Source organism: Rhinatrema bivittatum, chromosome 6, assembly GCF_901001135.1.
Source record: "Rhinatrema bivittatum chromosome 6, aRhiBiv1.1, whole genome shotgun sequence".
NCBI classification, from domain to species: Eukaryota; Metazoa; Chordata; class Amphibia; order Gymnophiona; family Rhinatrematidae; genus Rhinatrema; species Rhinatrema bivittatum.
In genome coordinates, this window is record NC_042620.1 from 320,007,325 (window position 1) to 320,035,312 (window position 27,988).

The 27,988-nt window shown below is 45.5% G+C and overlaps 1 protein-coding gene across 5 annotated transcripts in view; it reads right to left on the bottom strand.

Annotated features, from left to right (window-relative positions):
* The window catches only part of TBC1D8B (TBC1 domain family member 8B), a 508,282-nt gene that overhangs the window by 351,817 nt on the left and 128,477 nt on the right, over nt 1-27,988 (bottom strand). For all 5 annotated transcript variants that reach the window (XM_029607571.1, XM_029607568.1, XM_029607567.1 and 2 more), the window contains exon 6: nt 16,065-16,272. In XM_029607571.1, coding sequence (XP_029463431.1) covers nt 16,065-16,272 — 208 coding nt within the window. The remainder of the gene's footprint in view (nt 1-16,064; nt 16,273-27,988) is intronic.

Consider the following 27,988-nt stretch of genomic DNA (forward strand, 5'->3'; position numbering starts at 1 on the left):
ATCACTGAGAACTTGGAAGATGTAGTAGGCCAGATTGACAAACTAAATAGTAGCAAATCACCTGGACTGGATGGTATGCACCCAGGGTTCTGAAGGAACCCAAAAATGAAATTTCAGATATGAAAATTGGTTCTTACCTGCTAATTTTCGTTCCTGTAATACCACAGATCAGTCCAGAAAAGTGGGTTGTGTATCCCTACCAGCAGGTGGAGTCAGAGAACAATTAGAACTTTGGGCACTGCTACATAATGAGAGAGTCACCTGCAGACATGCAGTATTGACCTGTACCCAAGCCCATGCTAACAGAATTAAATAACGAAGGGTAGCACCCAACCACGGACTACTACTTCGTCGCTGGCAAAAAACCAGACCGAACAACTGCTAAAAACTGCTCCATGAATCAAGTCTGCAAAAAAAAGAAGCTTCAACAATAAGAAACTTAAGCAGGTTCTGACCAAGACAGTCTTTCGGTATCTGAAGAAAGGGGTGGGCCTCTGGACTGATCTATGGTATTACAGGAATGAAAATTAGCAGGTAAGTACCAATTTTCGTTTCCTGAACATACCCAGATCAGTCCAGAAAAGTGGGATGTACCCAAGCCACCCTACAGTGGGCAGGAACCTGAAAGACCCACACGAAGCACACTTTCCCCGAAGGACGGTTCATCAGAAGCCTTAATGTCCAATCGGTAATGTTTAGTAAAAGTGTGAATAGACGACCACACCGCCGCCCTACAGATCTCCTGAAGCGACAGTAACTGACACTCTGCCCAGGAAGTAGTCTGAGCCCTAATGGAATGAACTCTGAGACCCAAAGGCACCTGATGTCCTCGGGCTATGTATGCCACACAAATGGCTTCCTTAATCCACCCAGATATGGTCACCTTTGTCACTTTGCCCCCTTCTTTGGGCCACCAAAGAGAACAAACAAATGATCAGAACGTCTGAAGTCATTGGTAACCTCCAGATAACGCAATAAGGCGCACCGCACATCCAAAAGATGAAGATCTCTGTTCTGAGAAGATTCCCGGGACCAGTTAGGGAACCCCGGAAGCTCCACAGTTTGATTGACGTGGAAGGCTGAAACCACCTTAGGGACAAAGGACGAAACTGTACGTAACGATACCAGATAGTCGTAAATCCGAAGAAAAGAATCCCGACAAGATAGAGCCTGCAACTCTGAGATCCGACGGGCCAAGCAAATGGCCACCAAAAACACCGTTTTCAAAGACAGATCTTTCAGGGAAACTCCATGAAGAGGCTCGAAAGGAGTGCCACTTAGAACTTGCAGGACTAAATTCAAACTCCGATCCGGGCACACCGAACGGATGGGAGGGCGCAAATGTTTGACCCCCTTAAGAAACCGAGCAATATCCGGATGCGCTGCCAGCAAACAGCCATCAAAGTTTCCCCACAAGGCACCTAGAGCTGCAACTTGTACACGAAGGGAATTGAACGCCAAGCCCTTAGTGAGGCCCTATTGCAGAAAGTCAAGCACCCGAGGAACATGCACCACTAAAGGGTCGCAGGAACACTGATGACACGACGTCTCAAAAAGCTTCCAAACTCTCACATAGGCCACAGAGGTGGCTGGACGTCTCGCCTGTAGGAGGGTGGAAATGACTTGTTCTGAATAACCCCTCAAGCGTAAATGTTGCCTCTCAAAAGCCAAGCCGCGAGAGAGAAGCGATCCTCCCGATTCGAAAATATGGGCCCCTGACGGAATAGATGCGTTAGATGAGCCAGCTGAAGTGGATCCTCTAGAGCCAAATATACCAGATCCGTGAACCATGGACGACGTGGCCACTCCGGCGCCACCAGAATCACTCTTCCCGGGTGCCGCTCTATGCGACGGAAAAGCCGACCTATGAGGGACAGGGCGGGAAGGCATACAGCAGAATCCCCGTGGGCCAAGGACACACGAAAGCGTCTATGCCCACCGAGCCTGTTCTCGACGGCTGAAAAAACGAACTGTTTTTGCGTTCGCCTGCGTTGCCATCAGATCCAGCTGAGGAGTTCCCCCATCTGGCACAAATGAGATTCCACACCTCGAGAGATAGTTCCCATTCCCCTGGGTATAGTTGCTGACGGCTGAGATAATCGACTTGCACATTCTCTACTCCCGCGACATGGGATGCGGCAATGCCCTCGAGATGGAGCTCCGCCCAGGTGAACAGAAGACGTGCCTCCAATGCCACGGCGAGACTTCGAGCCTCGCTTTGCCGGTTGATGTATGCCACTGTTGTCGCATTGTCCAAGACGACTCGCACCATTCTGCCCTGGATCCAGGGAAGAAACGCCCGCAGGGCCAGACGTGCAGCCCTGGTCTCGAGCCGGTTTATGGACCAGGATCTTCCCATCGCCAACCAGAGCCCTTGGGCAGACCTGTCTGCACACACTGCCCCCCAACCTGAGAGGCTGGCATCGGTGGAGATTATCAGCCAATTCGGAGTGTCCAAATCCACTCCCCATTCCAGATTGTCCAGTGACAGCCACCATGAGAGACTGGCTCTGGATTCTGGAAGTAGAGGCATTGGTAGATGGAATTGCTCCGACACCGTGCTCCAGTGCGACAAAAGCACACGCTGTAAAGGTCTTAAGTGAGCGAACACCCAAGGAACCAAGTCCAAGATTGAAGCCATTGAGCCCAGGACCTGAAGATAATGTCACACTGTGGGATTGTTCCTTTGAAGAAGGGAATGTATTTGTTCCTGCAACTTCCCTATTCAGTCCACCGCTAGAAACACTTTGCCCATCAAGGTATCGAATTGTGCTCCGAGATAAATCAACTTCTGAGTGGGTTCCAAGTGACTCTTCTGCACATTGATTACCCAACCTTGGGATCGCAATGTGAACATCACCATGTGTACTGATCTCTCGCAGTCCACCCGAGACTTTGCGCGAATCAACCAGTTGTCCAGGTACGGGTGGAACAAGGTTCTCTCCTGACGAAGAAGGCCGCTGCCACCACCACCACCATCACCTTGGTGAACGTGCGAGGAGCTGTTACGAGACCAAATGGGAGGGCTCGAAATTGGAAGTGTCATCCCAAGACCTTGAATCGCAGAAACCTCTGGTGATTCAGTCGGATTGGAATGTGTAAATACGCCTCCGTGAGGTCCAGAGAAGCGAGAAACTCCCCTTTTCGAACCACGGCCATCACTGTCCTCAGGGTTTCCATACGAAAGCGAGGAACCCGAAGGCAACAGTTCAACTTCTGCAGATCGAGGATGGGCCAAAACGTGCCCTCCTTGTGGGCCACAAAATACACGGAGTACTGACCTTGTCCCTGTTGAGCCTCCGGAAATGGGACAATAGCTTTGAGCTCAAGAAGTCATTGTAGAGTCACCCGGACTGCCTCTCGCTTGACACTTGAAGTCACTCGGGACTCCACAAAAAACTTCTGGACCGGGCGTGAGAACTCCAGTGCATACCCGTCGTCTTTGATCACTTCTAAGACCCAGCGGTCTGATGTAATTCTTGCTCATTCCATGTAAAAGTTGGATAATCTGCCTCCGACAGCTTCGACGACGGAATGGGTGCTCATGGCTTCATTGGGGGTTTTTATTACTTCCTGCACCAAGATATCCCGAATCTCTTCCAGGCCGGCGACCCCCTCCAAAGGACTGCTGGCACCCCGAAGCAGGTTTAGAAGCAGGAGGTGCTGAGTATCTACCCGCTCTGAAGCGGCAAGAGTCCCAAAACCTAGCTTGAGGAAGGAAGACTTTCTTAGAAGATCTTTTATCTTCCAGCAACCGATTGCCCTTAGATTCGGCAAACAGGAGCTTCCCCTTAAAGGGTAGATTACAAAGATGGGACTTGGAGGACAAATCCGCCGCCCAATTTCATAGCCAGAGGAGACGCCACGCTGACATCAAGGACACCATACCTCTCACCGAGGTCCTCACCAGATCATACAAAGCATCTGCAACATAAGTGATACCTGCTTCTAGGCGGACGGACTGCAAAGCCACTCTGTCACCTGTACCGGCCCCAGCAGCCGACTCCTGGACCCAACACAGACAGGCCCTCTGCATGAGGCTAGCGCAAACCGCCTCTCAAAGGCTTAGCGCGGCAACCTCGAATGCTCGCTTCAACTGGATCTCCAGCTTGCGGTCCTGCATATTCTTAAGGGCAGCCACCCTAGCAACCGGGATAATGGTCTTTTTTGTGACTGCCGAGACTGCGGCGTCCACCTTTGGAATCTACAGTAAATCCAAAACATCAGATGATAACGGGTACAGTTTTGCCATAGCTCTGCCTACCTTCAAGCCGGAATCTGGAGTCTCCCACTCCCAGGTCACTAGGTTTGCGAACCTTCTTAAGACAGAGGAAAAGATGCTGTGGGACCCCTAATGCCGTCAAGGACTGGATTGACGCCCTCATTGTCAGACTCTTCTTGAGAAACCTTAAGTCCCAGAACTTCAAGGATCTGGGGAATAAGGGGTCTTAACTCATCCCACTTGAACAAACGCAACATGATGTGGTCATCCCCCTCCGCAGGAGGGTCATCGGGCTCATCTGGATCATCAGTATCAACATCAGCCAGATCCGGCCGCGAATCCGGGTCTGCTGCCCCTACTACCCCAGAAGCCAGCGTCACCCCAGACCCCGGGATCGGATCTCGCGTACCCTGAGGAGAATCCCCTGTGGGGTGAGCCTGATCAGAGAGACGCTGACGAGGGTCTGTACCCCGACCTCTTTTCTCAGGCGGGTCCGAACCTGCCCCCAGGAGACCAGGCCGCTTTACCGCCGAGCGTTTCCTTGCCAGGAAAGCCTGGAGCATAAGGAGGTCAAATTCTGGGGAAAACCCCTCCGGGTCCCCCTCCCCCCACTGGAGAGTCGGCTGGGGTGATATCATCAGTTCCCCCAGTGAGGTCTTCCCTCACCGGGGCTAGAACAGGCAGAGAATCCTCTTCCCGCGAAGCCAAAGGCGAGACAGACGTTCCCTCCCTGAGGGAGGAGACAAGAAGCCCTGAAGAGTCCTCTAACCCCAGGGAACACGCTGCGCATAAGGAGGCCACATCTAACGCCTTGCCGCATGACAGGCCTGTGATTCTGTTTTCAGTCCCATCCGCAGCAGCGCACCGATAGTCTGAAGTGAAATAGAAAGGGCGCGAATAAAAAAAGAAACACTCGAAGCCGCGACGTGGAGAAAATTTCAGTCAGGCAGGACCAGAAAAAACAAACTTTTCGTGCTGCGGGCTAAGAGAATACCGGCTGAGGAGAAAAAAACGCACGCAGCCGTGCCGCGGGAAAGGAGCCTGTCTATAGTGAAATCGCAAGGCCCCCAGCAGGGAAGAGGTGAGTATATGAGGCATACGGATAAAAACTCACCCTTGCCCTCAGAAAATGATCCAGAGCCCCGGGAGCTGAGGGGAACCCTGCTGACAGCTTCCCCGGCCAGCCTTAAAAGACCCGGTCCCTCCTGCACTTCTCCTTACCTCAGCACTGAAGACTGTCAGACAGCCACAGGGAAAACAGCTCTTTTTTTTTTTTTTTTAATTAAAAACTTTACCAAGACACAGAGAAAAGCTGTTGCAGGAGACAAGGTAGCAGCTGTAGCAGAGACGGTGGTGAGTAGCCAGGAGCCCCTGGTCGTCATACACCAAACCGTGGTGGGCGAAACCCTGACAGGAATATCCAATTCCCCGGACACCCAGCTTCTACTGAGGGATGGCCCACGAAGGCGCCTAACACCTCAGGAAACGACTGTAAACCAAAACATTAAATTCAAAATAACTAAATAAAAAATATAACTAAAGATTGCAGGTGTGCATCTGTACCACCCGCTGGAGTCAGAGAAATACTGAGTGACTGCAGGTGGCACTCTCGTTAATTAGCAGTGCCCAAAGTTCTAATTGTTCTCTGACTCCACCTGCTAGAAGGGATACACAACACACTTTTCTGGACTGATCTGGGTATGTTCAGGAACTATTAGTTAAAATTTGCAACCTATCATTAAAATCATCTATTGTACCTGAAAACTGAAGGGTGGCCAATGTAACCCCAATATTTAAAAAGGGCTCCAAGAGCAATCCAGGAAACTATAAGACCAGTGAACCTGACTTCAGTGCTGGGAAAAATAGTGGAAATTATTCTAAAGATCAAAATCACAGAGCATATAGAAAGACATGATTTACTGGAACAAAGTCAGCATGGATTTACCCAAAGCAAGTCTTGCCTCACAAATCTGCTTCATTTTTTTTTAAGGGATTAATAAACATGTGGTTAAAGGTGAACTGGTAGATGTAGTGTATTTGGATTTTCAGAAATCATTTGACAAATTCCCTCATGAGAGGCTTCTAAGAAAAGTAAAAAGCCATGGGATAGGTGGCAGTGTCCTTTCGTGGATTACAAACTGGTTAAAAGACAGGAAGCAGAGAGTGACCATTTAATCTTAATTTTCTCAGTGGAAAAGTATAAACAGTAGAGTGCCTCAGTGATCTGTACTTGGACCAGTGCCTTTTAATATATTTATAAATGATCTGGAAAGCAATGCAACGAGTGATGTAATCAAATGTGTAGACAAAATTTTTCAGTGGATTGAGATAAAAGCAAGTTTGCTTATCGTAAACTGTGTTTCCGTAGATAACAGATGATTTAGTCATGCTGTATGGGAGCGCGTCGCGACCTTCGTAGGCAGAGCTTCCCTCAGTGAGTCACAGAGCTTGAATTCTGTGCATCTGCGCGGTGTGTTCCCGCGCGAATCAGCCATCTCTCCTTCAGTTTCTTTGTAGCCAAGACAGAATGAAGTAGTAAACGTCCTTTTTTTGGGGGGGACGGACGGGGGGGGGACTGTCTAGGAAGGAGGGCGGGAACGCATGGCTAAATCATCTATCTACAGAAACACAGTTTATGGTAAGCAAACTTGCTTTTTCCCGTCGATAGCAGGCTGATTTAGCCATGCTGTATGGGAGTCCCAAGCTAGTGATGGTGTCCTACTATTGTTTTTGGAAAGTTCAGGACAACCATTGGTAGGAGTGTAGACAGTCCCATCAGTGTTGGAGGTTTGACAAGACTGCTGAACCCAGTGCAGCATCCAAAGCAGACTGTTGTAAACAGTAATGTAACGTGAAAGTGTGTAGAGAAGACCAAATTGCTGCTTTGCAGATGTCCAATAGTGATACCTTGTGGAGGTGGGCCACAGATGCGGCTGTGGCTCTAATCTGATGCGCTTTAGGTTTAGTAGCTAATTTCAAGGAACCAGCTGGCTATTGTCCTTTTGGAAACTGGTTGTTCTGGAGTATTGGGGTTGAAGGAAAGAAAAAGTTGAGAAGCTCTAGTCCTAGAGTCCGTTCTCCGTTTGTAATAAGCTAGAGCTCGCTTGCAGTCCAGTGAGTGCAACTGACTGTCCCTGTCCAACTGATGTGGTTTTGGTTTGAAGATAGGCAGGGTGATTGTCTGATTTAAATGGAATGCAGATACCACCTTGGGTTAAGAAAGTGGGATGAGTGTGAAAGTTACTTTGTCATGGAAGAATTCAAGATATGGAGGGTAGTGAACTAATGCTTGAAATTTGCTAACTCTGCATGCCGACATAATCGCCACTAGGAAGACTATTTTCCAGGTTAGATATTTTATATGAGCCGTATCCAGGGGTTCAAATGGTGATAAGATTAATTGTTCCAAAACAACATTCAGGTCCCATGGAATTGGTGGTTTGAGTGTTGGTGGCCGCAAATATAGCAACCCCCGCATGAATCTTGTGATTAAAGGGTGCTGCAAAATTGGAACCCCCTTGATAGTGGTGTGGAAAGCCACAATAGCACTGATGTGGACACATACCGATGCCGTAGCTAGTCCCGACTGGTAGAGGCGATGTAAGTAGTGGAGAATGTCCGTCGTTCCTGACGAGAAGGGGTTAATTTTTCTGTGGTGGCACCACTGCGAGTATCTGTGCCACTTCCCTTTGTAATTACGTCTAGTAGAAGGTTTCCTAGAAGAAATAAGTATGTCTTCTATGTGAGTTGGAAGGTCAAGATGACAATATTTGCTTTTCAATCTCCACGCTGTTAGGTAAAGGGAGTGATGCATCGGGTGGAATAGAGCTCCCCCTTGCTGTATTAGGAGATCTGGGTCGGTCCCAGAGGTGTTGAGTTGGCAATGGATAGACGGAGGAGATAGGCATACCATGGCTGTCCCGGCCATGCTGGAGCTATTAGGATCATATCTGCTACATCCTGCATATACTTCTGAATTGTCCTTGAGATAAGAGGAATGGGAGGGTATGCATAGAGTAGGCCCTCTGTCCATGGAATGAGAAAGGCATCTGGAGCACATCGAAGTTTGCTGGGATAAATGGAGCAAAAGCGAGGAACTTGTCGATTGTCCTCTGTTGCAAAGAGGTCTATGTTCGGATAGCCCCATTTGTTGAAGAGATCTGTCGCAACCTGCGGATAGAGCATCCACTCGTGTGGATGAAAAATTCTGCTGAGACTGTCTGCTGTGGTATTGTCCAGGCCTGGTAAGTAGGTAGCTTGTAGAGAGATGTTCATAGTCTCCGCCCAATGGAGAATGCAAAGGGCTTTCCGACAGAGAATCCACAAACCGGACCCACCTTCCTTGTTTATGTAAAACATGGCAACTTGGTTGTCCATGTAAATCATGAGTCGCTTCTCCGCAACGTGATTGGAGAAGGTTTGGAGGGCATTCCAGAGTGCCCGAAGTTCAAGTAGATTTATGTGGTTTTGATTCCTCGGGGGTCCATAGACCCTGAGATTTTAAATCGGTCAGATGTGCCCCCCCAACCCTTTCTGGAGGCGTCTGTGGTGAGTATCATCTGATAAGGAGGCAGTCTGAAGGGGGATCCTGTGGAGAGATTGGAGCGGGAGAGCCACCATCGAATATCCTGCTTCATCATTGTGTAATGCGAACCTTTGTTGATAATGGTTGTCTGTACTGGCACTACTGGCATTTGAGGCCCCATTGTAATTGTCGCATGTGGAGTCTTGTATGAGGAACCACATGAATGGCTGCTGCCATGTGACTCAGCAGCTGTAGGACTTGTGTCGAAGAACTCGCTTGATTGTACATGCGTTGTGCTAGACTGGAAAGGGTATGAGACCTGTCCCGAGGCAGGTAGGCTCTGTTGTGAATGGTGTGTATTACTGCTCCAATGAATTGTAGAAGTTGAGTGGGCTGGAGATGTGATTTCTCGTAATTGATTACAAATCCCAGCTGGTGAAGACATTGCAGAGTTGTCAATGTGTGAGCCTCGAGTGTGATCAGGTCTGAGGCTACAATCAGTCAATCGTCCAGATAAGGAAATATTTGAATTGATTGTTGTCTGAGATGGGCCACCACCACCGCTAGACACTTGGTGAATACTCTGGGTGCCAAGGAGAGGCCAAAGGGCAGTACCTTGTACTGGTAATGAGTGTTCTGAACTCGAAAACACAGGAAACGCCATGAGGATTGGTGCATGGGAATGTGCGAGTACGCATCCTTTAGGTCGATAGAACACATCCAATCGTTCTGTTGGAGAAGGGGAAGCATGTTTTTGAGAGAGGTCATTTTGAACTTCTTCTGGATGTGTTTGTTGAGGTCCCGAAGATCTAGAATGGGTCAAAAACCTCCTGCCTTCTTTGGAATGAGGAAATATGGGGAGTAAAATCCTTGATCTTTCTGAGGATTCGGCAGTAGTTGTATGGATCCGTTCAGAAGGAGTTTGGAGAGTTCTGTTTTTAAGGATGGAATCTGGTGTTCAAATCCATGAAGAAGTTGCAAGTGAGGTAGAGGGGTAACAAAATGTAATTGGTAACCTTCCCTCATTATTTGTAGGACCCATCAATCCGAAGTGATGGATTCCCAAATGTTTTGGAAGTATTGCAGGCATCCTCCTATCTGTAGCGGTGATGGTGGCTGAACCAACCTCAAAAAGCTGGGGGCTGTTTTTGCTGGGTGGTCTGGCTGGTCATTGTTGGCTGGTCTTTGCTGATGGGGACGTTGCTGTTTTGCTGGGTGGTCTGGCTGGTCATTGCTGATGGAGATGTTGCCAAGGAAGCGAAGATTGTGCAGAAGATGACCTCGGTTATGTGAATGGCTGAAGTCGGAAAAAGGAATAAGGGCGAAATTGACATCTTGGGAATGATTTCCTATGATAAGTTGGGTTGTATCTTTTGGAGGTGGAATGGTACTCCGTAGGTGTTGTGAGAGATAATACTGCTAATACTGCAATCGCTGCCGAGGAATTTCTTGCAGAAGTTTCAAAATTTTCATAGATGGAATGCAATAAATGTCTTAATCCTTCTTCCATATTGGTAAAGGATTGTGGTAAAGAGCCATCATCTGCAAGGCAGAGAGGTCGTAATTTCTGTAAGGATTCAAAAAGATATTGTGTTATATAAAATTGATGAGTACTAATTTTGGAGGATAACATTGCTGAATGATAAGATTTTCGGCCAAATTTGTCCAAATATCTGTTATCTTTCCCCGGCGGCGTATTAGCGTGAAGTTTTGGTCGCTTTGCTTTTGACATTGCAGAGTCCACCACAATTGAATTGTGAGGAAGCTGGGCTGAGTTATATGTCGGTGAGTTTCTCATGCGGAATTTCAATTATGTTTTCCTAGAGGTGGAAGCCGTAGAAAACTGCCTTTCCCACATTTTCTGAAGAACATTCTCTAGAGCTGCATGCGGAGGTAAACAATAGGTTCATGGGGCATGTCGAATATCTTCAAAATTCCAAGTGTCTCAGAATGGGGGTCTGCTACCTTCCTGGTTTCTACATTTAGGAGTGCTCCTACTTTTTCAATAAATTTTGAATATGTAAGGTCCTCCGGCGGGGAGTAGGGTATCTGGCGGGTCCGAAGGTAGACCCGTCGAGATGCTGGGTGACGAGACAGATGTGACTGGTGACTCTGGATTGTAAGGAGGGTCTGGCATAGGTAGCATGGGAACCTGGTCCCCTATAGGAGAGGTTTCCTGAGGCGAAGATGGTGGTGGTGAGTCTTGTGGTGGAAGATTAGTATTTCCTTGTAAGACTTCCAGGTCATCAAAAAAGGTAGACAATGCTTGAGAGATTCGAGACATCGTCTTTGATGCCAAAACCCCGCTTGGCCTGACAGGATGTCTTGCTGCGGAAGGTGGACGAGCAGGGGCTGCTGCTAGCAAAACATCTTCAGGAGAGACAACTTTGAATGGTGGCGACACATGAGATGATTTGTGGTTCTTAGATAGCGGTTCCTGCAGAATTGAGGAATGAGTCCGTTTGGAAACTGATGACATATTCGAATATATAGAACTCACCCTTAAGGATAAAGAAGGGGAATCCGAGATACCCTACACATCGACATCTGAGAGGGTTACTCTGGAATGAGAAGAGTGACCAGAATGTACTGAAGCTGACGTAGCCTTTTGCGTATGTCTACGGTGACTCTGTGTACTGCGTGGCTTTGGTTGATGCGTGTGATGATGTCTTTTCTTTATGCTTTAATGAAGGAGAGGGCACTGATGGCGTAACAGGAGCTCCCTGCGTCGATGGCGTCGTGGGAGGCGCCGTATGCGTCGATGTTTTGGATGGCACATGCTGCATCGACGACTGCTTGGTTTTTATATGATGCATCAATGGCACCGGCATCGATGGCACCGTAGACGGCGCATGGTGCGATGGCGCCGTAGACGGTTCAGCCGGCGTCGTGGACGGGGCATGCATCGAGTGCTTCGCATGCTGCTTATGCACCATGTTATCTAATGGTGACGACGTCATACAATGTGAAGAGCCGGAGACAGATCCCTGAGATCCGGACAACGCAGTCAACTTTTGTTTTTTGACAGGGGTAACCGAAGTTGACCCGGTTCTTGAATGTTTGGGCACTGTAGGTGTATAATACCTGGGCCCCGACTGTGCCATGTCTTGAGGCTTCTCCCGTGGTCCCAGGGAGGAGGCCCCCTTGTGGTGCATCGCTGATTTCTTCACCCGGCCAGGCGAAGACTGCATCAAAAAGGCTTGGGCATATGAGCCCGATGCTCTGAGGTGATTCATCCGTTCCACTCACTGTCGGCGCGCTCGGGGGGGGGGGGGGGGGGTGGACATCCATCCACAATCACGACAGGATCCCTGGACGTGATTGGGCCCGAGGCAAATATATATATATTTTTTTTTATTTATACTTTATTAACTTTTCAAATTTTACAATAACAAATATATTCTTTGTCATCATGAAATCTAAGTGCTTTAACAGTTAAGAAACTACACCGTACTCATCTATTTAGTATTCTCTGTAGAGAACTTTTGTCAATTTCAAGCACTAACACATTACAGAGGAAATATAATGGGGAGGGGGTGTTAGAAATTACAGAGGAGTTATAATGTGGAAATAAAACATATAATGGTCAAACAAGTGCAAACTTCTTAAATATTAACCCGTCATGGTATTTCAACTGTTACTGGATGTCTAGCACTTAAGAAATCTCTCAGTTGAGGTGTATCAAAGAAAATATAAGTAGAGCCATGCCAGCCTATAACACATTTACAAGGGTATTTCACAATAAAACTTGCGCCCAAAGATAAAACTTCGGGCTTCATCTGAAGAAATGCCTTGCGGCGCAACTGGGTGGCCTTGGCAAGGTCTGGGAATATCCTTACCAGGTCCCCACAAAAAGGAACCCTCAAATTTTTATAATAGGTACGCATTATCAGATTTATATCTTCTTCAGAAAATAAAGTCACTAGAAGTGTCTCTCTCCTCGTGACCTCTACTTCCGATGCTTCCAGATATTGCGTCAGATTTGCCAAGTTATCCAAAACATTATTTCTGGAAATATCCTGCCTTTCGGATAGATGTATCACTTTTTTTTTTATCGCTGGAATCTTCTCCTGGGGGATTTTCAAAAAATCTCCCAGGTATTTTTAAAAGTTATCAGACTTGACTCGTCTTTAACCACTGGAAAATTAAGTATACGAATGTTCAGATGCCTGATAGAGTTTTCAAGTGACTCCATTTTGCGTAATGTAGCTAGCCTCTCTCTTGAAAAGGCAGCGGAAACCTCCTTCAGTTCTTTTACCTCCGTTTCTATTTTTTGGATAACGGCTCCTTGTTCTTGTAAAATTTGCTGGTGATCATGTGCTACTACGTCCAACTTAACAGAAACTCCCTGTAACTTTAGAGATTGCTCTTGTAGCTTAAAATCCATTCCAGCTGTAAGCTCCCAAATGGAGTCTAAAGTCACAATTGCTGGTTTTTCAATCCTGCGTGCATTTAGACTCACCCCGCTGGCACCAAGAATCGAATCAGTCCTCACCACGGTGTCTTTCACGCTTCCTATCTCCCCTTCTCCTCCATTCTGACCTTTCGGGGTTGAAGTCGTCACTTCCCGGGAAATCGCACCTTCGGCACCCCCCGACTGGCTTGCTTCACCCGAGTTTCCTCGGGGCTCTCCAGTTGCTCCTGGGGATTCCGGGGAGGAAGTCTGCAGCAATTGTCGTGACGTTGGCGGGCTCAATGATATTTCTCCCGGCGAAAATGGCTCTCCTCCAGTCACTCCGCCAGCGGGAGTTATTGCCCGCCCAGCAGAAGTTGCGAACTCTCTGATTAATCTCTGGTCTGAAGGTAGGGTGGATTCGGTGGGGTAAACTCTCACTCTACCTTTTCTTTTGTGGGGCATTTTTCAAGATAAATCTGAAATTATTAACCAAGAAATCAGCCAGAGCTTCAGGGAGACGCTGCCACTCGATCGGCCATCTTGGTTACGCCCCCAGGGCCCGAGGCAAATATAACAATAATTATAAGAAAAAACGTGAAAAAGACACGAAAAAATACGGTGAGAAAAAATATTTTTAAACTGAGAAAAAAAGCCAGCATGCGTTCGGCCCACAGAAAAAAAGAAAGTGAGGGACAGATGGCTAATTCGTGAGGGAACACACCACGCAGATGCACAGAGTTCAAGCTCTGTGACTCACTGAGGGAAGCTCCGCCTATGAAGGTAGCGACACGCTCCCATACAGCATGGCTAAATCAGCCTATCATCGATGGGAAAATTGCAGGATGACCTTGCAAGACTGGAAGATTGGGCATGCAAATGACAGATGAAATTTAATGTGGACAAGTGCAAGGAGATGCATATAGGGAAAAATAACCCATGCTGTAGTTACATGATGTTAGGTTCCACATTAGGAGCTACCACCCAGGAAAGAGAACTAGGCGTCATAGTGGACAATACATTGAAATCATTGGCTCAGTGTGCTGTGGCAGTCAAAAAAGCAAACAGAATGTTAGGAATTATTAGGAAAGGAATAGTAAATAAAATGGAAAATGTCATAATGCCTCTGTATCACTCCACAGTGAGACAGCATCTTGAGTACTGTGTACAATTCTGGTCACTGCATCTCAAAAAAGATATAGTTGCGATGGAGAAGGTACAGAGAAGGGCGACCAAAATGATAAAGGGGATGGAACAGCTTCCCTATAAGGAAAGACTAAAGAGGTTAGTACAGCATGGGTTCATCTTGGAGAAGAGACAGCTGAGGTGGGATATGATAGATGTCTTTAAAATCATGAGAGGTCTAGAACACGTAAATGTGAATCAGTTATTTACTTTTTCGGATAATAGAAGGACTAGGGGGCACTCCATTAAGTTATCAAGTAACACATTTAAAACTAATCGGAGAAAATTCTTTTTCATTCATCCACAATTAAGCTCTGGAATTTGTTGTCACATGATGTGGTTAGTGCAGTTAGTATAGCTGGGTTTAATAAAGGTTTGGATAAGTTCTTGGAGAAGAAGTCCATTAATTGCTATTAATCAAGCTGACTTAGAGAATAGCCACTGCTATTACTGGCATCAGTAGAATGGGATCTGCTTAGTGTTTGAGTACTTGTAGCCTGGATTGGCCACTGTTGGAAACAGGATGCTGGGCTTGATGGACCCTTGATCTGACCCAGTATGGCAATTTCTTATGTGATCAGCTCCACTTATTTTTACTTTAATTTTTTTAAATCACTGCAAACCTGACTTCTGTTTTTCATGGTGATAACATTTTAAAAAATTTAAAAAAAATCAGCTGATCATGGGGTAAACAGAAAGGAGGCACACGGGGACAGCCATCTACTTTCATGTCAGGTCTGAAGAAAGCTGGGAAATAGTCAGGGCTGAGTGGGCAAAGAACATCACCATGGGCCAATACACATAGGGTCACTACAGGCCGGAAGAAAGGCGTTTCATGGCTGGAATTGGCTGTAGTTTGCCTACCTTTAGCTGAGGCGATATCAGAGAAAGGAAAATACAAGACATTTAAAGGGATCTTAACTAAAACATTAACACCAGATAGCAAATTCTTTCCATTTAAAGTTATGAGAACTTCTGTTAGAAAACGTTCTTGAAAGAACAACTTTGTTTACCTCTGCAGGCAAGTGCATAAAATGCACTAGTTGACCTTCAACATCCAACCAGTCAAAGCCAAAGACTGAAGGTTCAGATGTAGGAGATTCACATAGAACTGCATGAGGAGGGAAGGGAAAATCTTTAATCTTGTTTACTGAATGGCTAAGTGTTATAGCCATGGAATTCAAATTTGACAAGGCCAAGCCGGGGCTATCAAAATTATTTGTTCCCCTTCTTTTAGTTTTTGAACCATCCTAGATATTAGTGGAATTGGGGAAAAACACAAAGACAATGTAGAATCCATTAAGTTGAGAAAGCATTCACAGCTACTCTGTTCCTTGCTGGTCTCCCGGAGAAGTATGCAGGAAGCTTGTTGTTGAAGGAAGTTGCAAAGAGATCTATTTGCAAAGTATCCCAAACCTGAATCACTTCACAGAATTTTTCCATTTTGGAATTGTTAGATAGCACTATCAGATGACATTACCCAGTTAAGTGGATGAGTTTATCATGCTTGTCCATGGAGAAACTAATATGCCCTTGATTGTTGTCTTTGAAATGAAGGAAAAAAAGCATGTACCTAACCTTTAATTACTGAAATTTTCAAAACACCAATACCCCATATTTATTAGCTAATCAACAATGAAAGAAATGCTCAATTCTATAACAAGAAAAAAATATGATAAATGTAATCCTTTGGAATCACAGAAATTTGTATAATTTTGCTCTGTTTTCATTGGTATTACCTCTCGTAAAGGAATAATTACACTGCAGAGATTCCCAGCATAGCTGGCAAAGCAGATATAGTTCTCTGAAATGCACATCTTCCCCAGAGTGCTCAAGTGACTGAATGGGATCCACAAGAAACATTCATGGACCTCTTTAAGGCTTTCTTCTTTGGGTAATCGAAAGTAGGCACTGAACTGCTCACTATGGGCTCGGGCTTCCAGACCACTAAAATACATAAAGCAAAGAGTCAAAGAAAACAGTTAATTTAACCAGTTAAAGATTCCTGCAATGCTCCCCTAGAATTAGCTCTGTTCTTCCTCCCTTTCTTTATTCCCACAGAAAGCAAGCTTGCTTACCATAAACCATGTTCTTCATAGACACCAGTATGAATTAGCAATGACATGTGGTGACATCATCCAACAGTGCCTAATGGATCCTTCTCTCTTAATGCAAGGGCATTATCTTGTAAGCTCTCAGTTGATTTTATAGCTTAGTCAAGCTAAATAGGCTACTCTCCAAGGAGGGGGTGGGTATTTAACATGGCTAATTCATCCTGCTGTCTACAGAGAAGACCATTTATATGCGCAAACTTGCTTTCTCTGTCAACAAGCAGGGCTGAATTAGACATGACACATGGGGAGTCCCAAGCTGAAGGTTGCAGCAGAGCATTTACTGAATAAGCAATCCAGACCCCACCATAGAGAGAAGACTATTAGGTGAATAGACTACTCAGAACTACATGTCCAAATGTACTGTCACTTTTTCATAAATTGAACAGACAGTAATGGGATGTGAAGGTGTGCATGGATGACCAAGTTGCTGCTTTGCAGATATCTTAAACAGATACTGTTCCTGCCTTAGACTTCTTAAGGAGAATGCCCCCCTGTCAAACACTGGCAAGATTTTCAGCACTCTCAAGGATTTACGCTTTACTGTTATAGAGATCTGTTATCCATCTCCGCACAGTGGTAACTTCTCCCGCACACTTCTTTAACAAGAGCAAAGATGGATCCACATGCTTAATTTTATTTATCTGCATGGTCTTAATATTAACAATGAATGGTCTATTTTTCTAAGTGTCCTTGCAACACATTTAAATATGTCTCAGACTTTTTTCCATCTGTCCTATTAACACCTCTCTTCCCCTTCTTTCAAATTTTATTTATATAGACATATTCCCTTTTCCATCCTTTTCCCTTTCCCCTCCTTATTCCTGTTTTCTCTTTCCTTTTTTTCTCCCCCTCTCCCTGCCTTACCCTTTGTCCCCGTTTCCCTCGCCCCTGACCCTATTTCCATCTCCCCTCTTTTCTTTTTTCCTTTTTTTCTGTTGGTCTTTCTTTACCTGCTTGCTCCCCTTTGCCAATTTCAATTTTTTGCATTGTCTTTTGAACCTTCCCTTAGTCTTACTCATATAGCTAGTTGTCCCTTTGAAAGGAATTCCCTGCCTTACGTCAGTTTTTTTTTGGGGAGGTCCCCTTGAACGTCTGAAAGCTCCTGTTACTTATCACATGACCTCTGTTTAGAAAGGAACTCCCAGGCTTACTTCAGTCTTTTGGGTGGTCCTTTTGAACGTTTGACAGTTCCTGTCACTTATCACCTGAATTTAACTTTCACGCCATTTGCTGTATGTATAAAACTGGCACTTTTGTGCTCCTGACTTTTTGCAAGCTTTAGTTAGTGTTTCCCTTGCCTGCTTGTAAACTGTGGTAAGTTCTGAATGTCTATGTGCTTCTGCTGTTGGACACTGTTTATTTTTCATTTATTGTGCCTTTATCACTGGTAACTTTCTTTCTGTATTAGACTTGCTAAATCCCCAATAAAACTACTAAGATAAAAATGTTTCCGGTAAGAAATGTCTTTATATACAGCCACCCCCGTTTTGTTTTGTTTTTTTTTGTTTTTTTTTACTTTTCTGACAATTGTATGTCCTAACTTGTTTTGGTTCTGTGCTGGCTTTCATCCTGTATTTTTTCTTTTATTGAACTTTTCCATTCTTCTGACCAGCGACTCTGCGCTGACAGCTATTTTGTTTTTATATCACCTTTGGATTTGCCCTGTACAGTCCTCCTTACTCTTTATTATTACCCGACTTCGTTTTTTATATATTCTCACCTATTTACATATGCTAGATTTGTCGTTTCCTCCCCTTTTTTCATACACATCTTCTTACCCTATTCCTTTGACCATCGTCTTTGTGCCGTTGATAGCTGGGTTTATCACATTCCTGCTCGTCTGTACCTACACACTCAAAGATTACTCTTTTGGGATTATTTTTCTAGAACCAAGCCATTATCCAATAGCCTTTTTTAGAAATCTTTCGCTTGGGAGTAAGTTCCTTTCATTTTTCATCATTTTCATCCTAGATTTCATGTCTTTTTTTTTTTTTTACCTCTTGTATTCCTTCATTGTGATATACACAATTTCATATATTTCAATTTCAGTGTTCAGGCCACAACACTTCTCATATTTCAGATGAGTACCCTATCACCTATGGGTAAGTCTGTGAACATTAAAAACTTTTTGTATTACTACACATTATGCACAACATTTTATTCTCACATTATATATATGTCTCTTTATTCTCATGGGTGCCCTTAGAAACACATTTTAAAACAATTATAGAAAACTTCTTTAAAGACTCAAATATTTTTCATGAATGCTTTTACTAATAAAAATTCTCTACCACGCACAGATATTCGATTATGGATAGCACTATAATTTTCCCTTCAAATTGGTTCCTGTTTATATTATATATATATATATATATATATATATACATACATACACACACACACACTAGACCTCGGGGAATTCTGTACTACTGCGGAATGCAGAATTTGTGCAGAATTCCCCCCCCCCCGGTGCAGAAAATAGCAAAGGAGACCCCAGCATGTCGTGAACAAAGCGTGTGAAGTCAAAGGCCCGTGTGTGCTGTGGGACGCACTGATCGCTGCAAAAATGAAGGTCCCGATGCGCTGTTCGCAGCGAAGATGGAAGGCCCCCATGTGCCGCAAATGGAGTGTTCTCCGCTCGCGGAGAAGATAAAGGCCCCGGTGAGAGAGAATGGATGTGGGAGAGAGCATGGGAGGTAAGGGGGGGGGGGATGCTTGAGTGTGGGTTCAGAGAGAGGGAGCCTATATGAGGGGAGGAGATGTGGGGGAAGATGAGCGAGCAGGAGGGTGAGAGAGCATGGGAGGTAAGAGAGCAAAGGGGGATGCTTGAGTGTGGGTTTAAGAGAGAGGGAGTCTATATGAGGAGATTGTGAAGGAGTATGCATGTGTGTGAGAGATTGGGAGCTCCTGTGTATGAAAAAGGGATCATGTGTATGTGAGGGTGCTAGCCTGTGTGAAGGGATTATGTATGTGTGAGACAGAGCCTGTGTGAAGGGGTGCGTGAGAGAGAGACCTAGGTAGCCCGTGTGAGGATGTATGTGTGAGAGAGAGAAAGAGAGCTTGTGTGGGTGAGTATGCAAGAGCGAGGGCCCTGTATGAGGGGATGTGTGTGTGCGCAAGAGAGTGAGGGAGCCTGTATAGGGTGTGTGATTGTGTACTAGAGAGAGGGAGCATGTGTGTGAGAGAGGGAGGGACAGAGGGAGCCTGTGTGAGGGGTATGTCTGAGAATGGGATCAAACTCTGGGACTGGCGATAGAGTGGAATGGGTTAAGCCTAGAGGTGGAGGGGAGAGATACTGGCAGGAAGAGGAGTTGGGGCCTGAGAGGGCAAAGTGGTCAGGAGACTAGGGAGAGCGAGTGGAAGGGACACTCTTACAGTGAATTTCTAGGGTAATTCTGCTCAAAATATTTTAAATTCTGCATCTTTAAGTAATAACTTGTTTCTGTATTAATTTAAAATGTAATTACTTAAAAGTCTGTCATGTAAATTGTATTATTTTGACCAATATAAAGTTTGCAGAATTTTAAGTTTTTGTGCACAGAATTCCCCCAGGAGTAACATACACATATATATATATTTTATTTTTTGTATGTGTGTATGTATATATATATACATATATATACACACACACACACAAACATTTGTGTATTCCCATATGTATGTTTCACTGTTTTGAAATTTTTTCCAGTTTTAATTTTCACTGTTTTGTTAGGTTCCCTCCCGACGTGGTCTTTTCGAAACACGGTCCATGTCAGGGGACCATGAAATCATTGATATGAATGATTTGGCTTGATGCTGACAATTTGAACTTTTTGCTTGCCCGGAATACAATAAAATCTTGAACTTTATGGACATTGCTTGAACTTTGATGTCCTTCCTCTTTTCATTGGCCACTGCTCTGAGATGAGCCACCAATGTAGCCATAACTCATTTGATGAGCCTTGATAAGAGTTTGTAATCTGAAGGCCTGCTAGGGCATAACAATGGGGAATCCAATCTGCTAGCTAACTGGATGTTTGCTTGGGAACTCCTATGCCCAGTTGATTAGGATCATAAAGATGAATAGTTGCAAAGCCTGACAAAGTGGCAGATTTCTGTTTCTGTAGTAAGCCAATGCTCTTTCACACTGTAAGGACCTTCACATGAATATGGCCTAGGAAAGAATGAAGGGAACATGATGGCCCAATTAATATGGAAAGATAAGACCATCTTTGGTAGAAACTTTGGGTGGATGTGAAGCACCATGTGGAAGATCTGCATATAAGGAGAGTAATAAACCAAAGCATGAAGGTCACAGACTCTTCTGTTGACATGGATTGCAACATTTCCATGTGAGAAATTTGAGAAAAGTAGACTCCAATGGCTCAAATGGTGGCTTCATAAGTTGATCTGTGGCTTCATAAATTGATCTGTTGGAAGAAATGCTCTCTCCTGCAGAGAGCAAATGTATGCACTGATTAATTTGATTTTCTGAGATGGTTTTAGGGTCAGTTTTAAAAAAAAAAATTTAGGAATCCTAATGAATGTTGGAGTTGAATTGACTTCTATAAAGAGGTCAGCACTCATGAATGGAAGCTGTGGTCACTAGCCAGTATTCCAGGAAAGGGAAAACAGAGATGTCTTGACAACAGAGGTGTGCTGCTACTACAGCTAATCATTTGGTAAAGATGCTTGGCGATGCTGACAGATTAAAGGGAAACAACTGATACTAGTAGTGAGAGGATTCCACAATAAAGTGTAGACAATGCTAGTGGGCGGGCGGGATGGATGGGTATGTGAGAATAGACATCCTTTAGAGCAGAGTTTCCCAACCGGTGTGCTGAGACACACTAGTGTTTCATGGCTTAAGTGCAGAAGTGCTGCAGCTGCATTGTCTTTTTCTCTTTCGTTCCTGGCCTGAAGAATATCCTCCCACTAGCAGGGGGCATTAGACAGCAGTGCGTATCGGCAGCTGCTCCTGCTTCCCCTCTGCCATGAAAACTGCATGGGGCTCTGTAGGCTTATGAGATTTGCTGGCCCTGTACAGTTCAGACTGCAGAGGGAAGCTGGCAAAGGAGAAGGAAGCAGCACTTGGTAAGCCAGACTTTTGCTGTTCAAGGACTGGGGATGCAGTGGGAAAAAGGACAGATAAGTGTGCCACAAGGTGTGGGGGGAAAGAGAAGGGAAGGTAATGATGCCAGAGGTTGGGGAGAAGGAAGTCGAGAGAGGAAAGATGATGACTCAAGGGGTGGGGAGGAAAGGTGGAAGGAGAGGGAAGGTGATAATGTTGCCAGGGAGTGAGGTTAAGGGAAGGTAATGCCAATGGGTGAAGGGAACAGGAAGAGAAGATGATGCCAGGAGGTGGGGGAAACAGAAAATTGATGATTTCAATGGGGTGGAGGACTGGAGAGAGAAGGTGATGATTCCAGGAAGTGAGGGAGGGGAAGATGATGTTGGGGAGAGGGAAGGAGAGAGCAAGTGATGCCAGGGATGCCAGGGAGGGAGAGAGCAAGTAATGCCAGGGGGTGAAGAAAAAGGGAAGATAATGTGAATGGCATGGAGAGTGGAGGGAGAAGGAGGAGAGTAGAGGGAGAGGGAATGTGGAGGGAGAAGGAAGAGAAAGTGATGGTTCCAATGGATGGAGAGAAGGAAATTGATGCCAGGAGATGAGAGAGAGAGGGGTAGGGGAAGAGAGAAGGAGAAGATGCCAAGGGACAGGAAAGAGGAAACCAGCTTTGAATCTGTCTTCAGAGGTAAATTGTTGTGGAAAATAAAAGATCCAAAATCACCTTGACAAAATTACTGTTGCAGAGGCATACACTGTGGGAACAGCAGGTGATTTGGTGTTGAAGTACCGCTCTCTCCTTACTCCCTCCCCCCCCCCCCCCCTTTCAGTGCTGCAACGCAATTGCATGCAAAAAGCCCAAAAGCTAATTAAATAAAATAGTCTATAGTTCCATCAGCACTGAGAGGCTCCATAGTTTTTGTGAGAGCTAAGTGGACGACGGGGCTGGAGAGGAACGGGAGGGAGAGCTGATCAACAATTGCTGCAGCCGCGGGAGCTGGCGGCCGGAGCAGGGGAAATTCAGGAGCCAGTCAGTCCTGCCTCCGTTGCATTTAAAAGTGGCATCTGTAGCAGTCCCAGTTGAGCACCAGTCACTGACACACTGCACTCAGATTGCTTTTATGGGACAGAAGAGCCAGCATAAGAGATTACCTGTTATCCATAATAAGAGCTATCTAAACAGAATTGAAGAGGGGCTTGACGGCGAGGAGCAGCCAGGCGGCGCAACCAGAGAGCTCCTGATCACCATGAGCTTCTAAAGGCAGACAATGGGGGGGGACGCTGGTGGACATCGCTGCGGGTTAATCGCTTGAACTTCAGTTTGTATCTGTCTCCTCCCTCCCAGACACCCCCCCCCCCCCCCCGCCATTGTAAGGTTCATTAGATCACTTCCAGACAACTTGCAGATCTACCAACTTTTAATCAACAACTTCTACAGCATTTTGGGGCCAGGATGACCGCGCGTCGAAAAGTGGCAGACTTAAAGCAATTTGCTTTTAGCAAATTAGCGGATGAAAACTTGTCCGAGGCAGCGATGCCCCTGACTACCTCTCAAGGACTGCGTAATACTGGAGATGATGCAGGTGATGCGAGAACAGAGGGTCCGGAGGCTACCTTGGGTGACACAGGACCGGACTTCCCCACGCGAGACAAAATGCGGGGATGGTTTATTGAACTTCGGTTGGATCTGCGAACTCACAAAGCAGAAATTCTAGCATGCATTGAGAATATGAAGGAGGATCTTGCTGCCCTGGGCTCTCGTGTGGATGAATTGGATGGAAGAGCGGATGGGCACAGTGTACAGATGGATACCCTTTCAGCACAAACAAAGCAGTTCATGATGGACTTGGAAACTTTGGGGGACAAAGTCAAAGATCTCAAAAACCGATCCCGCAGATCCAACATACGCATTAAGGGGGTCCCAGAGGAGGAGCAATACGCAGACAGTATGCAGACGGCGAAGGCGATTTGCCGAGATCTTTGGGACTGCTTCGGGAATCCCTCAGAAGAATGTGACCACGACTTCCAGGTGGACCTGGAAAGGGCACATCGGGTGATAGGGCCCAAATGCAACAACCAGCCCAGGGACATCATCATTAAATTTCTTCACTATAAACAAAAAGAAGATATCACTAAGTTGGCTCGACCTCATCCCCAATGGAAATGGCGCAATCATCTACGATGACTTAGCACCATCGACGTTGCAAGAGAGGTTCATGCTGCGCGAGGCGACATAAGTCCTAAGGCGTGCAGAAATTCGCTACAGATGGGCCTTTCCGTTTGCTCTGATTTTTCAACATCAAGGTACCACTTACCGGATGAAATCACTAGTGGAGGCGGCAAAATGCTTCACACAAGCTGGTATCAGTTTCGATTTTACTCCAGCTCCTAGGCTGGCGCCCCCTGCAGCTACGGATGTAGACCTACGATGGAGGCGACAGGGGCCGGGCCGAGGTCGGCTTCGCAGACAACCAGTTGGCTCCGGGAACCTTATTACAGATAAGGGCTGAGAGTGAAGGATTTCTACATGCTTTAATCCAGAGAACAGGAGACAGTATTGGGCAACGTGGAGTTTACTCCATGGTCTGAACTTACAGTTTGCTTTGTAAAATGTTGTTCCACATTTGATGGTTGTCATGCGTCTGACAAGTCTTATTAGTGTTCACGGTAGGCAAGTAGAAAGCGCTGAACCAAATTTTTAGATACATCAGCTTGGCGGGTGGGCATGGGGGGAGGGAGGAGAGATGGAGGTTGGGATGTCGGTGGTGTTCCGCAGGTATCCCCCCCAGGGGGTGGATTCGCAGAAGATGGTGCATGAATCCTTACTTATCATGGCGGCTAAGGCAGTGGAGCCAGTATATACGGGAAACTATTACAATTCAGGAAGATTTAGACTGTTACTCTTTAATGCTATTGCGGTTACGATACATTACCACTCTCGAACCATTAACCAAGGTCCATTTGAGTATATGCAGGAATTTTTCCTTATGTCTAAAGCGATGCTACCTTTAAATATTGATAATGGTTAAGATAGTCTCTCTCAATGTTAAAGGCCTCAATACCCATAGAAAGCGCTTCCTTCTCCAAAAAGAGTTGCTGCATCAAAAAGCAGATATCGCATTCATTCACGAAACCCACCTGAAACGCAAACATGAGCATTTAATACAGTGCAGAGAATTCCCCTATGTATTTTTGGCTGCCAGAGGGAAAGAGGCGAAATATTCGGGGACAGGGATCTTGATTTCAAAGCATTTGGTATTTGAATATATATCTCAAGTTACTGATCCGAATGGGAGATATTTTATCTTAAACATCCAAATTGGTATAAAAAAATGCACATTAGAGTCTGTCTACGCCCCGAATAGAGATCCAGGACCCTTTTGGAAAGCACTGCATGGCGCATTGTCCTTACATGTGGACGGGCCAATCATATTAGGTGGAGATCTTAATGTTGCCCTTAGGCCGGACATTGATACGTCTCACCCACACTCTCAGCTATCTGGGTCTGGTAGAAAACTAGTATGAAACCTTATGACAGACTGGAATATTGTCGACATATGGAGAAGCCGCTACCCTAGGTCTCATTCCTATACTTTTTTCTCAGCACCTCATGAAAGTTACTCGCGCTTTCTGGTTGATAAACTCTTGGGGAATCAAGTTCGGGGGGTGGAAATTGACGTAATCACTTGGTCTGATCATGCTCCTATAGCCCTGGAGGTCGATCTAGATGATCGAGATGAGGGTAAGTAGGTTTTGGAAGTTAAATGAATCCCTATTACAAGACGAAGCCTTTGTGAGGACTTTGAGTACACATATGCAGGAATATTTTCATCTAAATTCAGCTAGAGGGGTATCCTCTAGCACCCTTTGGGAGTGCTCCAAGGCAGTGGCAAGGGGGATTATAATCTCCCGGGCAATAGCTTGTAAACGCCAGGAACAGGAGCACGTCTCGACTTAATGGCCAAAATCTCCGCCTTATCACAGGTACATATGAGAACCCAATCTAAGCATTGCTTTCAGAAACTACTTACTTTAAAAAATGAATTAGCACAACTTGATAATAAGCGCATACTTCATGCTTTGGATTCTCAAACAAATACTATGAGGGCGGGAATAAGGCGGGTCATTTCTTAGCCTGCCAACTTAGGGCCCGGACTTCCCAAAATAATATTTCAAAAATTAAAAATTCCTCAGGGGATATCTTAACTGCCTCGAAGGGAATTCGCAGCACCTTTTCGGAGTTCTTTCAGTCTCTGTACAGGCCAGAGGGATTCATTCAACAAACCGATATAAATGCATATTTACAGGATTTAGAGTTGCCTAGTTTGACATTTGAACAACAACAGAGCCTGGACGCTCCGATTCTAACCAGCGAGGTAGAGATGGTGATCAAATCCCTGAAATCTGGTAAGTCTCCTGGACTTGATGGTCTCTCTGGGGTTTACTATAAAAAGTGTCTATCCATAGTAGCAGAACCCCCAGCCCAGTATTTTAATGACCTTAGGTTGGGCAAAGGCATTGGGCCCCATAATAATACCGCCGGTATCACGGTTATTGCTAAGCCTGGAAAAGACCCGGCACAATGTGGCTCCTATAGACCCATTTCACTTATCAATGTCGATCTAAAAATTCTGGCCCGGGTTCTAGCTCAATGACTCAATAAATTTCTCTCACAGCTTGTTCATTCTGATCAGGTAGGGTTCATTCCACAGCGTATGGCGGCAGATAATATACGAAAAGTCATTGATCTCATCTGGTGGGTACGTAGAACTAAGACCCTGGCGGTATTATTATCCCTTGATGCTGAAAAGGCATTTGATCTAGTTCATTGGCCCTTTCTGTTTTCCACCTTAAAGCATAAGGCATTTGGACCCTTCTTTTTGCAATGGATACAACAGTTGTACGACAAACCCTCTGCCAGGGTCAAAGTGAATAGTGGTTACGGACCTGCTTTCCCGATAGGCAGAGGCACTAGGCAGGGATGTCCGTTGTCTCCTTTGCTATTTGCCTTGTATCTTGAACCGCTAGTGACCAAGATACGTAAGGCTACAGATATACATAGGGTTCGCTTAGGGTCTGAGGAGTACAAAGCATCACTGTTTGCTGATGATATACTTTTAACACTAACAGGTCCAGCCTTGTCACTGGAGGGGGTTACCCGTGAAATAAACAGCTTTGGCAAAGTAGCCGGCCTTAAAGTGAACTTCTCTAAGTCAGAGCTGCTCAATGTGATGCTGGGCCCAGCTGAAATACAAAATATTCGTAACAAGTTTCCGTATAAATGGGCTCAGTCCCATATAAAATATTTGGGGATTTTTTTAACAGCCAGATTACCGGATCTTTATAGTCTAATATACCATTGGTCAATAGCCTAACTCTAGATATGAGTCAGTGGAGCTGGGGAACTCTCTCATGGTTGGGAAGAATAGCCATTGCCAAAATGACGGTCTTGCCTAAATTTCTCTGTTTTCCTCCCTACGTGTCCTCTCATATGGTCCGACGCTGGCAAAAGAGGATTTTTTATTTCATTTGGCGTAGGCGTCCCCCCCGCCTAGCTCGTCAGGTTCTTTATCTCCCGAAGTCACAGGGGGGGTTGGGAGTACTTAACCTCCTATGGTACTATAGGGCGGCTCAATTAAGAGCTATAATAGATATCCATCGTTAACATGGAAGTTAAGCAATGGGTGTCTATTGAACAAGCTATATTAGGCCCAATGGCTTTACGAGCCATATTTTGGCAACCACGGAATACTTGGAGGCCAATTAAGGACCTTGCGTGGTCATTAAAAGTCACTTTGCATATCTGGAAGCAGAGCAATAGGCAAGTAGTTGGGGCATACAAGTACTTCTATCAAACTTCCCTACTTCATAACAGTCGACTGCCAACAGGTTATCAGACCACCCAGTTAAATGTCTGGGGGGATAAGGGTGTTACCACAATCAGGCACCTGATGACACAAGGGTCGATCCTATCATTGCAGGGACTTACGGAGACTTTTCCCTTTAGCCCGAAAGACTTTCTGGCGTATGCTCAAGTGGCCCATTTTATTCAGACTCTACAGCGCACTAAAATGCTTCGCCCAGGCCGTTCGCTGTTTGAGTCGCTGGTCCAGTATAGTGACAGAATAAAGGGGTCTATTTCTAAGATATACCATGCCCTATTCCCGGATAAACTGGGGATCAGCAACTTTGCGAGACAGTGGGCGGTAGATCTGAGGGAGCAGGTGAGCTCTCAGACATGGGAGGTCATACTTCATTTTGCCAGGAGATGCTCAATTTCAGCCAGACTGCGTGAAAATTGCTAAAAGATGATATATAGATTGTATTTCACCCCAGATAAAATTCACAGGATATATCCGGCTGCATCGGATTCCTGCTGGCGAAAATGTGGTAGTAGTGGAACTTATTTCTGGCAGGTGGACCTGCCAGAAAATTCAAACTCTTTGGGAGAGTCTTTTCACTTGGTTAAGAGGTCTCCTCCAAGTTTCTCTTCCTGCCTCTGCTA